The sequence below is a fragment of the Mobula birostris genome, chromosome 4 (genome assembly GCF_030028105.1).
Source record: "Mobula birostris isolate sMobBir1 chromosome 4, sMobBir1.hap1, whole genome shotgun sequence".
Classification (NCBI taxonomy): domain Eukaryota; kingdom Metazoa; phylum Chordata; class Chondrichthyes; order Myliobatiformes; family Myliobatidae; genus Mobula; species Mobula birostris.
Genome location: NC_092373.1, coordinates 116,600,851 through 116,618,171, shown reverse-complemented (window position 1 = coordinate 116,618,171; position 17,321 = coordinate 116,600,851). Strand labels below are relative to the sequence as shown.

The following is a 17,321-nucleotide window of genomic DNA, read 5'->3' as shown; positions in this document are numbered from 1 at the left end:
TCTGAATGGACATTGAACCCATGAACACAAATCACTACGTATTAATTTCTATTTTAAACTGCTTATTTAATTTAATTTTTAATATATATAACTAAATTTGTAATTTAGTTTTTATAATTATGTAATGCTTTGTACTGCTGCTGCAAAACAACAAATTTTACAACATATGCCGTTGATATTAAACCTGACTATCTGATTCTGATCATTTTGTTTCTTAATAAATAAACCTCAGACATTTCTAATTTATTGAAATGATTTCTAGCTTTTAAAGCTGACAAAACTAGGTGATCTGCCCCCTTTCCCCCACCCCGCAGCTTTGATAGCTGTAACCTATGGGCAGAGGTTGTTTCAGGAGCTAAGCTTCTACAATAATGGCTCTTGTATGTCTTTTGGAAAGTAGATGACCAGCATCATCAATCCTAAGGTATGTGTAGCTATTCAGAGACTGCAGACTGTAGTAACAGTCCACAAATTGCTGATCAGTGTATGCTGCTCAGCTGCCAGCCTTGGGGGTGGGGGGTTATGGATCAAGGAGAAATGGTGATGACCACTAACTAATCCATCCGTGTCCAAGGGAAATTGGCCCTGAATGTCCAGGCGTGTCAATTATTGTTCATTCAGGATCAAAATGAGATGCAGCAAAAGTGGCTGCCCCGCCTGCCTCTGCCACTGATGCCACAGAAGGCTCCAGTTGCACATACCCATATTTCCCCAGCTCTGAACTTCTAAAGACCAGCTCAACCCTAGGCAGCATTCAGTCACGGGCTAACGTAGTGAGCAGCATCCACACAACAATAGCATCAGCCAGCGATGACCTCTGGCCCTTAGTTTTCAAAGGCATTACATTACCACTAAGGTGAACTTCTAGAGGTCAGGAGGTCACCACTGACCAGACCACTACCTTAAATGTCAATTCCTCCTCTGCCATTGCACTACGGTCGCAGATTGTACCTTCATCCCCATTAAAGGTATATCAGCATTTTCCAAACCTGTGACCTTTAACACCAAGGGCAAAGTAGGATAGGTTATGGACAACACCACCCACAGTTTCCTTCGAATCACACACTGCCCTGACTTCCAAAAATATCATTGTTCCATCATCTACATTTGGTCTAACTCTTGAACTTGCTTCCCTGGGGTACTGTGACTTGACATTATTGACAACGCCAGCATTTAATGACATCATCCATGGTTGGAATAATTCAACATGATCAAATATTTATGCAGATAACTTTCTAAATTTACTATGAAGATTGTATCACTTTTTAAATTTAATACTGTGCCTATATACTTCAACAAATAGGTTATAGAATTACTGGATTCTCCTGGTGATTTCAGGCATGCTCTTCCAGTTATGTAGTTGTGAAAATCTTCAGTTTTGCTCTAGGGATTTATGGTATTTCTTCCTATTTCTATAATGTAATTGCATACAGGATTCCATTATTTTCCTTCCAGTGGTTATCTGGATGTCATTAAATGCTGTTAGAGTGCTTTCAAAGGAGGTTAATCTGCACAGCATTTCAGCTTCCAACGATGCCTTAACGGTAAAGCACAAATCTCAATAGAGTTGTTAGATTTGTACATGGTGTATCTGTATTTTGGCGTAAATTATTTTTATATCCCTCCCCTGAAGTTTAAAATGGCAAAAAGTTCATGTGTATTTTGTTTGGCATCCGTGAATTCTATACTGCGGTATGCAATGATTCCCTTGTGGTCTCACTGAAATAGCATTGGTGTTTTGAGGAAATTTTTCTGGGAAATACATGATGTAATCCATCTCTATAATACAAAATATATTCTTTAAAGCAAATCTTGTACAACACAACATGGTTCTACTTTTGGAGTCAAACTTCTCTGACAGGCAGCAGCAAGTCGCACCCATTATCTGAGGGGCTATAACTGTCCAGGTTACATCCCTGGTTGGTCAGCAGTGTAGGGTACTGGAAAATGGCAGGCCAATGGTTTTATTGTTAAATAACATTGATTCATTGAATGAAACCCAGATTTAGGAGCTGACCAGCTCTCAGGAAGGACCACAGTATTGCTGATATGATGTCATGGTTAAGACACTGGAGCGGTATCTAGGGACCTTGGATATCAATCCAGGAAGACTATCCATGTTCTCTAAGCGATATCAGGAGAGGGAAACCAGAGGTCCATGAGCCAGTCATCATCGGAGGATCAGGGATGGATAAGGTCAGCAACTTTAAATTCCTTGGTTTCTTATTTCAGTGGACCTGTCCTGGACCCAGCACATAAGTGCAATTATGAAGAAAGCACGGCAAGGCCTCTACTTCCTTACGAGCTTATAGAGATTCAGTATGACATCTAAAAATCTGACAAAGTTCTATAGATGTGTACTGGAGAGTATATTGACTGGCTGTATCACAGCCTGGCATGGAAACACCAACGTCCTTGAATGGAAAATCCTACAAAAAGTAGTAGATTTTACACAGTAAATCACGAGTGAAGGCCTCCCAACCATTAAGAACATCTACATGAAATGCTGTTGTAGGAAAGCAGCATCCATCCTCAGAGATCCTCACCACCCAGGCCATGCTCTGTTCTTGCTGCTGCCATCAGGTAGAAGGTACAAGAGCCTCAGGACTTGCACCACCAGGGTAAAATCAGAATCAGATTTAATATCACCAGCACTTGTCATGAAATTTCTTAGTTCGATGGCAGCAGTACAAAAAAATACATGATAAATATAGAGAAAAAGTTACATTATATATCTATGTGTGTGTGTGTGTGTGTGTGTGTATATGTTATATATTAAGGCATCCGTTAGTCTTGCGAGACCATGGATCTCCGCCTGGAAAGTCTTCACACTTCAGGGCGCAGGCCTGGGCAAGGTTGTATGGAAGACCAACAGTATATGTACGTGTGTGTGTGTGTGTGTGTATATATATATATATATATATATATATATATACATGTAATAAGTTAAAATAAGTAGTGCAAAATAAAATAATAAAAAGTAGGTAATGTTCATGGGTTCAATGTCTATTTAGAAGTTAGATGGTAGAGGGGAAAAAGCTGTTCCTGAATTGGTGAGTATGTGTTCAAGAACAATTGCTACCCCTCAACCATCAGGCTCTTGAGCAAAAGGGGATAACTTCACTGAGTATCACTTGCCCCATCATTGAAGTGTTCCTACAACTAATGGACTCACTTCAAAGGACTCTTTTATCTCATGTTCTCATTATTTATTGCTATTTATTTATATTTACATATGCACAGTTTGTCGTATTCTGGTTAGGCCATCTTTCATTGATCCTGTTATTAATATTCTATGAATTTGTTGAGTGTGCCCACAAGAAAATGAATCTCAGGGTTGTATATGGTGACATACATGTAATTTGATAATAAAATTTATTTTTAAGTTTGAACTTCAGGTTGGTAGATGTGTGGGGACATCTGATGTTTGGTTGTCTGTACATGGTCTGAAGGGAGGTACACTGTGACATTAGATAACTGATTCTTGGCAGAGACGAGTGTGCCAAACAAAATTAATACTTCCTGTGCCTTCAGAAACAGCCTCTGTCCTTTAAGCAACTTCTATATTGAGATGTTTGTGGTGCATTGAATTGTTGGGAAGGTAAAGATTTAGGAACAAAAATATTAGAAAATAAAGTATTTTTAAATAATGACAAATGCTCAAAGCAAGCAAGTTCATTTGTATAGCAATAAAATAAAATGATGAGAGGCATTGATCGTGTGGATAGTCAGAGGCCCAGGGCTGAAATGGCTAGCACGAGAGGGCACAGTTTTAAGATGCTTGAAGCTACAGAGGAGATGTTGGGGGTATGTATTTTACACAGAGAGTGGTAAGTGTGTGGAATGGGCTGCCAGCGATGTTGGTGGAGGTGAGTACGGTGGTGTCTTTTAAGAGACCCCTGGACATGTACATGGAGCTCAGAAAAAGAGGGCTATGGGTAACCCTAGGTAGTTTCTAAGGACATGTTTGGCACAGCTTTGTGGGCCAAATGGGCTGTATTGTGCTGTAGGTTTTCTATGTTAGCACTTCTCAAACACAAGGCAGTTCAAAGTGCTTTACAAAGAACAGGGTATAAAAAATCAAATGTCAAATTTCAGACAATATACAAGAGAATAAAATCACACGAAGATAGATATAAATAGAAGTTACAGTGCAGGAGACTCTAATTAAAAGCTACAGTGAAAAGAAACGTTTTAAGCCTAGATTTAAAAGAGCTTCAAGTTGGGACAGACTTCAGATCCTCTGGAAGGTTTCTCTGGAAATGTGGAGCATAGGAACTAAACACTGGTAAGCAGACCCACCCAAGATGACCTGAGGTTCATAATGCAGCAGGAGATCAGAGATGTATTTTGGCCCTAGACCATTCGGTGCTTTATAAACCAATCGTAATATTTCAAAGTCAGTCTCTGATGGACAGGAAGCCAGTGTAGTGATCTGAGAACTGGAGTGATATGTTCTGCTTTCTTGGTCTTAGTGAGGACTCTAGCAGCAGTGTTGTGAATGAGCTGCAGCAGTCTGAGGGATTTTTCAACAGAGCCCTATGAAAACACCATTTCTGTAGTCAAGCCTACTGAAAAATAAATGCATGGACCAGTTTTTCGAGGTCTTGCTGAGACATAAACCCTTTAACTCCCGCTATATATTTTTTAGATGGTAGTAGGCTGACTTTGTAATTGTCTTAATGTGGCAGGTAAAATTTAAGTCAGAGTCCATCACAACACCAAGGTTTCTGGCTTGGTTTGTGGGCTGTAACGACAGTGATTCTGCTAATAGGAGTAATCACTGAAATGCATTACTTATTTCCAAGCCTGAGCGTGTCTTTGGCCTGAAATGATAATCCTGCTTTTCTTCCACAGAGGTGCTTCCAGTATATTCTGCTTTTATAGCAGCAGGACTCCCTCTGAAGGCAGCTTTAAGGCTGATCTATACTTCTGCGTCAAATCGACGCCGTAGGTACGGCGTAGCCGCGAACCCTACTCAGAGCCTACGCGGATCCCTATGCCGTAGCCTAACGTGCACCTCCCCAAAAATGTAACTAAGTGTCGCGGCAACGCAGACCGCAGCAACTGTAATTGGTCCGCTTGGTAGCATCGCATTTCCTCCTACGCTACAATAACTTCCAATTGGGCGACTGAAGGGCAGGGAAGGAACTCTGGCTGCAATGCTTTCCATAAAGCTTTACAGACCTCCAAAATTATGGAGGACACATTTTGCTTTTACGAGAAAAAGCACTTGCTTTAAACTTGTTTACCCCGAGAAAGACTACCACGACCATGAACCCTTGCATGGGCAGGTGTGTGTGCATGCGCGACGTGTCTGAATTGCACAGTGACGCAGAAACACCAACGCATAAGTATAAATGCTCACAATGTGCGTAGGCCACTTGTGTAGTTATGGCGTCCATTTGACGCAGAAGTATAAATCAGCCTTAGGGGCAACATTGGCATCGGTTCTGAGTGAGCAGCTTGGTACATTTTCAAAGCATGGGCTGGCGGAATGGAAACATTGAGGTGATTTTCATAACTGATGGGTTATGCCAAGCAGATCTGGCGAGGGAAGGAGGCGGAATGGAGCAGGATTTCTGACGACAGGAGCAGGGGGTTCATTGTCTGCTGTGAAGATGCTTGGTGGAAAAATTAATCGTAGTTCAGGACATAAGCTTTATCCTCTGTTGAGGACAGAGAGGGGGAGCTCAGAAGGCTGTTGGGAATCAGGCAAGAGGTGGAATCAGAAGAAGAATGGGGTCAGAGGAAAAGTGATGGCTGCACAGTATCTGGGAGAATGTTGGTATCCAAGAGGTGTTGAGTTTGACACTGTCGATACCCAAAAGGAACAAAAGTTTTACTCTGTAAAAATGTTAAATGTCAAGAAGGATGAGATGGGATTGCAGAGCGGACAGGATTGTGACAGTGAGTTGGTGCAGCTGAAGGGATTTGGGCCTGGATCTCTGGATGTGGTGCCAACACCGATTTGAGGAACTCTTAAAGCAAGGAACAGGCGGTGGGTTAATCACATTTGAGTCATGCTCCCACTAATGTTACATGTGATGTGGGACCCTGGAGAGGAAAAGAAAGTGTTATAATGTGTGAAAGTGCATAGATGTCATCAAATAATCAGATTTTACTGATACATTGGCTGAGGCATTCTCAAGTGAAACCTCCGTGCAAGCAGCTGACCTGAAGGATGGCATCTCAGGAAGTACAGTACTCCTTCAGCGCTGCACACCATTGTAGATGCAGATTATGTGCCTGGGTCTCTTGATGTGATTTTCTGATTCAGCTCCAGGCCAAGGTTTAAGTGCGAATGATTTGGAATGTAAAACCACTGAAGTTTTTATTTCCAAAGACGCTTTTAAGGCTGTGCAGTGGATTACTGAAGTTAATAATTGAAGGAGGTGCCATACTAGCATTTTAGAATAGGTTAAGTGTGTTTGAAATTTTTATAAGTGGAGGTAGAGCAGACATGTATGGTTTAGAGCGACCGGTCTTGTGAAGTAAGCCTCAGCATAGAATGTTAGGGCTAAGCAGCTTATCCCTGCTTTAAGTCAATGCCGTCTAAACCAAATCACTTTGTATGAATTAAGTACAAAACTAATCGAACATCAAGACAACTGACATCCTCCTGCTGTGTTTGAGTCTACCAGTAATTCCCTTCTTACCTAGTCCTTAAAGCTGAAAAGCATTAAATGATCAGTAATTGCCTGCATAGTTGTTAATGAAATACTGTATTGAAATTGCATGTGTAATTAGAAGTAATTGTTGGCACTTTTACCAGTGAAACTACATACATCTGGAAGCTGTGCAGTTGTGTGTTTAAATTAGGTTTTGCCTGAATCATTTGCCTGACGATATATGTTGTTGTCTTTCTAATATACCCATTTGAAAGGTAGCCAAGCATCGTATTCTGTTTTATTGCCAGATGAAAGGTTGTTGTTTGGTGATTTCAATATCTGGTTTCCTATGGTGGAAGGAATTTGCGGGAATTTTCCATTAATTAAGCACTTTTTTTTAAAGCATCTGCTTGAGACCTTAACCAACATACCTAATTCCACTGAAGGAAATCATAGGAGTCATAGAGAAGTACAGAATAGAAACAGGTCCTTCAGTCCATCTAGTCCGTGCTGAACCATAAAAACTGCCTGCTTCCATCTTTCATTTTATTGAGGGAGTGCAGCGTAGGTTCACGAGGTTAATTCCTGGGATGGCGGGACTGTCATATGTTGAAAGATTGGAGTGACTGGGCTTGTATACACTGGAATTTAGAAGGATGAGAGGGGATCTGATTGAAACATATAAGGTTATTCAGGGATTGGACATGCTAGAGGCAGGAAACGTGTTCCTGATGTTGGGGGAGTCCAGAACCAGAAGCCACATTTTAAGAATAAGGGGTAGGCCATTTAGAACGGAGTTGAGGAAAAAACTTTTTCACACAGAGGGTTGTGGTTCTGTGGAATGCCCTGCCTCAGAAGGCAGTGGAGGCCTATTCTCTGGATTCTTTCTAAAAAGAGTTAGATAGAGCTCTTAAAGATAACAGAGTGAAGGGATATGGGGAGAAGGCAGGAAAAGAGTACTGATTGTGGATGATCAGCTATGATCACAGTGAATGGTGGTGCTGGTTTGAAGGGCTGAATGGCCTACTCTTGCACCTATTGTCTATTGACCTGCACCAGGACCATAGCCCTCCGCACACCTATCAACCGTGTACCTATCCAAACTTCTTTTGAGCTCGCATGCACCACTTGCACTGACAGCTCGTTCCACACTCCCACAATCCTCTGAGTAAAGAAGTTTCCCCTCATGGTCCCCTTAAATTTTTCACCTTTCACCCTTAACCCATGGCCTCTGTTTGTTGTCCCACTGAACCTCAGTGGAAAAAGCCTGCTTGCATTTACCCTATCGATAACCTCGTAATTTTTTCGTGTAAGAAAGCTTTCAACCTTATTAGAATTAACTTGATTCTTCTCTAGGATATTTTAGCAAATAATCCCTTTGTGCCTGCTCCAGATGCTCTGATTTGGTGTATCTATTTTAAATATTAAATGAGAGTCTACTTATTTATTAGCTTGAATGCTTTAAGCTTAATTTATAACATCACAACTAAATCTTTAAATTCATCATTCGAACCGTGTTGTATGTGTATTTATTATTTTGCAACTAGTGTTAATTGCTTATAAGCCGTGTTTGTTGCTTTAACAAATGAGGTAATGATATGCTTTAGAATTCAGGCTATCTACTGCAGAAGAAAAGGCAGCCATAGTGCCTTTTTTTTAAATATACAGCATGGGAGAAGTTGCTTGCATATAGGCCTGACTAACTTAAAAAAAACACCCGTGCAAGCCGAGGGGGACAGGAATATGTTGAAAGGTGAGTTGTGAGAAGTCATAATCTGGTGGGTGGGGTAAGAGAGAATCAGCCTGGGACCAGGGCCAGGGCCAGTGGCAATTGAGGTGGTGTCAGTACAGTTTTTCTTTGGGGGGGGGGGGTCGCAGGAGAGAGAAAAGTGCAGAGACATGGGAATTTAAAAGTAATTAACGATATTCAGTAGTATCCCAATCCAGAGTAGTACTTGTTACTGTGGTAATTGGAACATGTGATTTGATTTCCTCAATGGCATTCCAGCCAAGGTGTGGCATGGGAGTGATGTAATATGGCACAGAAATTGCATTAGACACACAAGAGCAACTCGTGCTGAAAAGTGACTGATCAGATTTTGCATTTTAATCGCGGGGTAGATCCATTCTCAATCGTGCAGCACTGATATAGTTGCCAGGGCCATTACTTACAATAAACATGACACAGTTTGTTTCAACCTGCACAAAAGTGAAATCATGTTTGCCTGTAGAGATGTAGGAATTGCATGATGATTTATCAAGATCTTGCTGTTTCCCTCGTCTAGGTATACTTCAAAATCAGAATCAGGTTTAATATCACTGACATATGTCATGAAATTTGTTGACTTTGTGGCAGCTGTACAATGCGATATATAATAAACTATAGGGAAAAAAACTGAATTTCAGTAAGTATATATATGTATATGAAATTGAGATAAGTAGTGGGGAAAAAAACACACACAGAAAAGTAGTGGGGTACTGTTCATGGGTTTTTTTCAATGTCCGTTCAGAAATCTGATGGCAGAGGGGAAGAAGCTGTTCCTGAATCACTGAGTGTCTGCCTTCAGGCCTCTGTACCCCCTCTGATGGTAACAGTGAGAAAAGGGGGTGCCCTGGGTGCCAGGGTCCAAAATGATGGGCGCCACCTTTCTGAGGCACCACTCCTTGAAGATGTCCTGGATACTATAGAGGCTAGTAGCCATGATGGAGCTGACTGAGTTTACCACTCTCTGCAGCTTACTTCAGTCCTATGTAGTAGTACCCTCCCCCACCCCCACTCCCCCATACCAGTCGGTGATGCAGCCATTCAGAATGCTCTCCACAGTACATCTGTAGAACTTGCCTTTTTTTTTAAATACACCTTTTGTATTCTCTGTCAAACCTTAACTTTACAATTCATAACCCTTCTGAAATGAGATGAACTAAACATGAAATGACTGAAGTTGATCTGAGTTTTTAAGCAGGTACAAATTATTTCTACTGTAATGCATTTGTCAATTACCTGGATAACAGTATTTTATCGGCATGGTGGATAACAACTTTGTGATATTTCCAGTCCAATGTTGCCAAGAATTTTGGATATAAATTAGTTGTATTGCAGGGAAATCACTGTACAGTAATATACTGTTGCCTTGCTCCTAGAATCCCAGTTTGATGTACTTCACAAAACAGACTGCTGGGGTAAGCAGTTCATTTTGATGTTATAAATACAGTAGCTAAAGAGTAAATCGTAGTTACCACTTAATGCATGTTTTGAGCTTACCATTATCTCCCTTAAACTTTGTTTTAGTAGCCTAGAGGTAGAAGTAATTATCTGAAAATAAAAATATGATTTCATTATTTTTCACTAATTTTAGGTTATTGCCTTGGCTCCTATAGTAGCTTTTCCTTGGCATAGTATAGTACTTGCTTCTCTCTAATAGTGTGTGAATCTATAGGTAGCACTGCTAAAGAAGCTCTAAATAATATCTCTGCATCTTCTGAGTTTGTGCAGCATCTAGTGAAAAGCCTGGCACTATGTTTTCTGTGTTTCTTGGATACCTATTAACTTAAAACACATCTTTTATAACAAACGTGCAAAGGCAATCAAGAAAGGACCACTTGATACATCAGCCTGCCCTCTGGTTCAATTGCCATAGATGGCCAATCTTTGACAGAGTTTAAAACTTCCTAACACCTATATATGTTTTCATTACTATGGAGCCTTGAGCAATAGTTTGGTTCTCTCCCAACTGCTTCTTGGACCAGATTTCTCCCACCGTGTCTAGATACTAAATTTCTAGATGCAATAGGAATGAAGTCCAAGTCAAGAATATTAATTGTGCATCTAGTTTTATAATTAATTGGCTTGCCTATACACCTGATGCGCTCTTCACTCATGGTGCCCACAGTGCTTGAATAACCAGCGTTGCCTATTATTGAACTGCATTAAATCTTTATTAATAATGAAATATTTCATCTTCCTAGCAAGGCTACCAAAGCAAAATGAAAGGAGGCGCTTTGTGGGTGCTGCATTGCATTGGCTATCAGTGTTGGGGAGCTGTACGCAACAGTTTCTCACTGGCGCATGTTTCGTTCCCTAAAGTTCTAACTCTGGTTTCAATGTATGTATCTTCTCCCATGTACGGCTGCATTCTAGTTTTTTTAAAAAAATTGTCATTTGCACTAGTTTGTTATCGCATACGCTGGAGTGCAGGGAATTCTAGTTTGCATGAAGCTCACAGAGAAAACGGTGTACGTGGTAATAATGAATGCAGTTTATAACTCTGTGAATCGACGAAGCAGCAGAATGGTGTAAAGGTTGTAGTACAAAACAGGAATATTGAAATGACAAAAATGGAATAACCAAAGAGAGGGAGAGTTGTAAGAGGATACAAGAGCTGTCAGAGATAAGAGGATGTGGCAGCCCCACCAGGAGGGGAGTGTGAAAGACATCATAGATTCAGAGGTCTGATAGCAGTGGGGAGATTGTCACAAGTCTGGACTTCTGGGCTTTCAAGCTCCTGTATCTTCACCCAGGAGGTAGAACAGAGGAAAGGAAATGACTAAAGGGGCAGGCATACTTGATGATACTGCTAGCCTTTCTGAGGCAATGCGCTGTAAAGGTGGAATGAAATGATGAATCAATGGTTTAAACGGGAAGGTTAAACTTAGAGAAATCAGTTGCTCAGTAACAGGTCACCCAGCATCGTAGGGAGAGAGAAGCCAAGTTAGTGTATGAGGTAACTCTTTCATTAGGTCCTAATTTGTTGTTCCCTCTCCACAGACGCTGCCTGACCTGCTGAGTCTTCCCAGGGTTTTTTTTTCTGCTTCAGTTCAGATTTAGAGAATCTGCATTATTCCACTTTTGGATGCAAGTAGTGAAGTTTCCTGTGGCTTATGAACACAGATTTTGTTCAGAGAGTTTGCCAAAGTGACTTAGGCATTATTGAATTTCATTGCCTCTAGATTTGTTTATGATTTGTTGCATGCACTGAGAACTGAGCTGTTCTCAGTATTAACCTGTTTGCTTCTCAGCCGTTACTTCTATTTATTTTTAAATATTTCTAAAATATAAATGCTAATTGCTGTAGGAGACGAGGCTTGATACAGGTAAAATTATTCCTTCTGAATTCTGGATGCTTGTGGCATTAATAAGTTATTTAAGCTCTAGGTGCTAATTTGGAATTAATCTCTCCTAACTTTTTGAGAAGTACTGTACTAGTGAGCAGTTACACTAAGTAGCAGAGCACTCTTTGCAATGTCAAGTCTACTGTTGAGGATTGGAGCAGTTGGACAGGTGGCAGAAATTTCTAAGCTTTCATGCTTAACTGTGCACATATGGAAGCCAAAGGATTTACTCAATGTCAGAAACACACACAAAATATTGGAGGAACTCAGCAACTCAGGCAGCATCTTCAGAGAGAAATAAACAGTCAACGTTTCAGGCTGAGACCTTTCGGGCTGAAATGCCACTGTTTATTCTCCTTCATAGATGCTGCCTGACTTGCTGAGTTCCTCCAGCATTTTGTGTGCATTGTTCAAGATCTCCAGCATCTGCTAAACCTCTTTCTTGTGTTTACTCACTGTTAGCATTCAGATTAACACCATTGATGGATTTTGTGCATTTCCCAATGGTGGAACAAAACTGCACTCCTAGTTGCAGATTTGCACTTGATTCAGCACTCTGAAAGTCAGCATGATTTGGAATGTTACAGTGAATTTTGTAATGTCAAGCTTCTGCTAAAGTTAATTTCAGCAATCTAGGATATAAGGCAGTAAAATCTTTCTTTCCTGAGACTGGAAACCCAAGCATATGGTTGATAAGTAAGCAGTTCATTCCTTGTGGCTCAAGCAGGTCTTGAATCTGTAGATTTTCAAGAAAAATAGGGAAAAAATATACAGTGGTGCTAGAAAGTTTGTGAACCCTGTAAAATTTTCTCCGTTTCTGCATAAATATGACCTAAAATGTGATCAGATCTTCATGTGAGTCCTAAAACTAGATAAAGAGAACCCAATTAAATAAATAGCACAAACACATTATATTTGGCCATTTATTTATTGAGAAAAATGTTGCATGTATTTGTTAGAAACTGTATGTGAACATCTGGGATAATGCCTTCTACAAAAGCTTATTTGAAGTCAGGTGTCCCAATCAATGAGATGAGATTGGAGGTGTGTGTTGTAGAGATGCCCTGCCTATTTTTTAAAAAGGATACAAAGTCAAGTTACTAACAAAGCCTGCTGTTCTCAAGAAAGATCTGTTTAGGTGCGCCATGCCTCAATCAAAACAACTTCCAGAGGACCTTAGAAGAAGAACTGTAGAGATGCATTAGCTGGAAAAGGCTACATAAGAATTTTAAAGATCTGAGGGTTCATCAGTCCACGGTAAGAGAAATTGTCTACAGATGGAGGAAACTCAGTACTGTTGCTACTCTTTCTAGGAGTGGGCATCCTGCAAAGATCACACTAAAATCACAATGTGCAATGCTGAAGGAGGTGAAAAGGAATCCAAGGGTAACAGCAAAAGACCTGCAGAAATCTCTGGAACTTGCAAGAGTCTATGTTCATGTGCCCACTATAAGAAAAACACTGAATAAGAATGGTGTTCATATAAGGACACCACAGAGGAAACCGCTGCTCTCCAAAAAAAAAAACATTGCTGCATGTCTCAAGTTTACGAAAGACTACCTGAATGTTCTACAATAATTCTGAGACAATGTTCTGTGGACAGATGAGATAGAAGTTGAACTTTTTGGCAGAAATACACATTGCTATGTTTGGAGGGAAAAGGGCACTGCATGCCAACACCAACCTCATCCCAACTGTGAAACATCGTGCTTTGAGGCTGCTTTTCTGACTCAGGGCCTGGACAACTTCTATTTGTTGAGGGACAATGAATTCAAAATTGTATCAAGAGATTTTACAGGAGAATGTCAGGGTAGCAGTCTGTCGTCTGAAGCTTAATAGAAATTGGATAATGCAACAAGACAATGACTCAAAAGACAAGAGTAAATCAACAACAGTGGTTTTAAAAAAAAAAAAAGAAAATCTGTGTTCTGGAATGTCCGAGTCAAAGTGCTGATCTTAATCCTATAGAAATGTTGTGGAAGGACCTGAAGCAAGCAGATCATGCAAGGAAGCCCATCGACATCCCAGAGTTGGGCCAGCTTTGTAAGGAGGAATGGCCTAAAATTCCTCCAAGCTGTTGTGCAGGACTGACCAACAGTTATCAGAAATGTTTAGTTGAAGTTATTGCTGTACAAAGGGGTCAGACCAGTTACTGAACATAGAAATCCACAGTACATTTCAGGCCCTTCAACCACAGTGTTGTGTCGACCATGTAACCTACAAAGATTCCTACCTTAACACTAAGGTTCACATACTTTTTCCAACAAATACATGTTATAGTAGATAATTTTCCTCAATAAATAAATGAACAAGTTTTTTTTTGTGTTATTGATTTAATTGGGTTCTCTTTACCTATTGTTAGGACTTGCATGAAGATCTGATCACATTTTTTAAGTTGTATTTATCCAGAAATAGAGAAACTTCTACAGGATTCTCAAACTTTCCAGCACCACTGTAATAGTCTGACTGCCCCAACAGGCAAGCCAAACAGACCACATGCATTACAGTTAGTTTCATGTATATTTTTCACCTGCTTAAAAAATACCTAAAAATAGAACTTCATGTGTATTTTGTGCACTAATTTGTGCGACACATTACACTAATACTGAATCTAAACTTGGGAAAGAGTGTGAATTTGTGCCATCCCTGAGACTGCAACAGAGATCGAGTTTGCTCCAATTTAACAGCTTTAAAATCTGAGAAGCGAAGGTGGGGCTAACTGCCTGGAATTAAGACCGTAAGATATAGGAGCAAAATTAGGAAAATTTGGCCCATCAAGTCTGCTCCACCATTTCATCATGGCTGATGTATCATCCCCCTCAGCTTATTTTCCTGCCTTCTCCCTATAACCTTTGATACCCTGATTAACCAAGAACCTAACAAACCTCTGTCCTTAACATACCCAGTGACTTAGCGTGCGTAGCCATCTGTGTTGCAATGAACTCCAGGGATTCACCATCCTCTGGCTAAAGAAATAAAAAAAAATCCTGCCCCCTGAGATCCCATTTTAATTGTTCCTCTCACCTTAAACCTAAGGCCTCAAGTTTCAGACTCCCCTACTCTAGAGACTCTGACTATCTGCCCTATCTAAACCCCTTACAAATTTGTAAGCCTATCCAATTTTTCCTTTTAACCTAAACCCTCCAGTCCAGGCAGCAATCTTTTCTGCACCTTCTCTAGTCTAACCCTGTACTGTGCGACCAGAACTACACACTATTCCAAGTGCGGCTGAACCAATAACTTGCACTCTGTAACATGAAGTCCCAACTCCTGTACCCAGTGCCTTGGCTGGTGAAGGCAAGCTTATCGTTGCCCTTCCTCACCACTCCGTCGTCTGTACCCCGAGGTCTCAGTGTTCAACAACACTTCCCAGTTCACTGTGGACATCTTACTGTGCACTTGCCTAAGTTAGATTCCATCAGTAGCATGGCAGTGATAGGGGATTCCATAATTAGAGTGACAGAAAGCAGCTTCTGTGAACATAAAAGAGACACCCAGATGGTATGTTGCCTCCCAGGTGCCAGGGTCAGATGTCTCAGGTGGTGTGCACAGCATTCTTAAGAACAGCCGGAGGTCACGGTACATATTGCAGCCAGTGACATGGGTAGGAAAGGGGAGGCGGTCCTGAAGAGAGAATATAGGGAGTGGGGCAAAAAGCTGAAAAGCAGGACCTCCTGGGTAGTAATCCCTGGATTGCTGCCTGTGCTGTGTGTCAGTGAGGGTAAGAACAAGATGATTTGGTTGGCAAATGCATAGTTGACAAGCTGGTGCAGGGGGTGGGGTTTCAGATTTGTGGATCATTGGCCCCTCTTCTGGGGAAACGTGTGACCTGTACAAAAAGGAGAGGTTACGGGGGGACCAATTATGTTGCGGGCAGGTTTGCTAGAGCTGTTGGGGAGGACTTAAGCTAATTTGGCAAGGGGATGAGAACCAGAGTGATAGAGCTGAGGTTGGGCAGTTGGTATACATCCAGATGCAGTGAGACTGTGCGGAAGGATATGCAGATGAAAGGGCAAAACTGCAGTGGGAAGAGTTAAAGTATATAGGCGGCCAAAAGCAGAAACGGTGATGGATACTGCACTAAAGGTGTTGTATTTGAATTGCACACACTGTACAGAATGAGGTAGATGATCTTGTGGCATAGTTGGAGATTGGCAGATATGATGTTGTGGGCATCTCCGAGTCATAACAGAAAGACAGTCATGGTTGGGAGCTTAACATCGAAGGATACATATTGCGTCAGAAGACAGGCAGCTAGGCAGAGGGGACGGGGTAGCTCTGATGGTAAAAAGAAGTTCAATCCTTACAAAGGGATGGCATAGGATTGGAAAATGTAGAATCCTTGGGGGTAAAGCTAAGAAACTGCAGGAGTAAAAAGATCCTGATGGGTGTTACGTACAGGCCTCCAGAAGGCAACCAGGATGGGGTCTACAAATTAAAATGGGAGATTAAAAAGGCACTGTTACAATAGTCATGGAGGATTTCAATATGCAGGTACATCGGGGAAATCAGGTTGCTGTTGAATCCCAAGAGAGGGAATTTGTATAATGCCTAAGAGATGACTCCTTAAATTGCCAGTGGAGGGATAAAGGTGGAAACAGTGGCATTGTTCAAAAGACATTTGGAAGGTACAGTCCATGCAGAGGATATAGGCCAAGTGAAAGCAAATGGATTAGCTGAAATAGGCATCAGAGAGTCAGAACAGATGAGTTAGGCCTAAAGGCTTGTTTTCCGTTCTGCATAACTCTATTAATCTATGAAAGTAATTAAAGCATGAAGTTAATCAAAGACATAACATTGGTGTAGATGTCACAGTATTTTTCCCAGAGTCGGGGAGGAGTACTTATTTTAAAGTGGATCACTGTAATAAGTGAGGAGGCCTAATTACTGTGATAGGCTTTCAGCATTAAGTTGGTAAAAATGGGTGAAAAACGCCTTTTGTATATTCTTGATGAGTCAGTGCAAGAAGGGATATGGGGAGAAGGAAGGCGATTGGGACTGAGAGGGAAATGGATCAGCCGTGATGAAATGGTGTGGCAGACTCGATGGGCCAAATGGCCTAATTCTGCTCCTACATCTATGGTCTATATGCATGTTAGGCATGAAAGGAAGCGTTCATGGCTCCAATTTCTATGCAGTGGATTTTAGGCTCTTTGTTTTCCTGCATTGCAAAGCATTCAGAAGATAAAATCATTATTTAGAATAGCTTCATTTCTGTTCTGGTTACACTGTACCTCATTATTTTTTTGTCTTTCTTTTTCTCCTTGAAGTATTATTGGAGCTGTGCGCACTGGAGCTTACATGGTGTACATCCTGACAACCAGCGGCCTGAAGCAGTCGGTGTGTGATCAAGGTTTCTACAATGGGCCCATCAGCAAATTTTGGGCATATGCATTTGTGTTGAGCAAAGCACCTGAGCTAGGTGAGTAAGGAAGATGATTTATTTTTTGCTGAATGCTGTGAGCTAGTAATAGTGAAAATTCTAGTTTGTGGAAATAATGCCACTGGTGTTCTTTTATTCTAAGTGTTTGAAATGGTTATGTGTTTCTGATAGAACAATGGAAACAAAAGGGTGTGTATCTTCGGTAAGATTTGACTTTA

The 17,321-nt window shown here is 41.0% G+C and overlaps 1 protein-coding gene across 4 annotated transcripts in view; it reads left to right on the top strand.

Moving 5' to 3' along the window:
• The window catches only part of elovl6 (ELOVL fatty acid elongase 6), a 110,360-nt gene that overhangs the window by 85,149 nt on the left and 7,890 nt on the right, over nucleotides 1-17,321 (top strand). For all 4 annotated transcript variants that reach the window (XM_072255954.1, XM_072255952.1, XM_072255953.1 and 1 more), the window contains one exon: nucleotides 16,991-17,142. In XM_072255954.1, coding sequence (XP_072112055.1) covers nucleotides 16,991-17,142 — 152 coding nt within the window. The remainder of the gene's footprint in view (nucleotides 1-16,990; nucleotides 17,143-17,321) is intronic.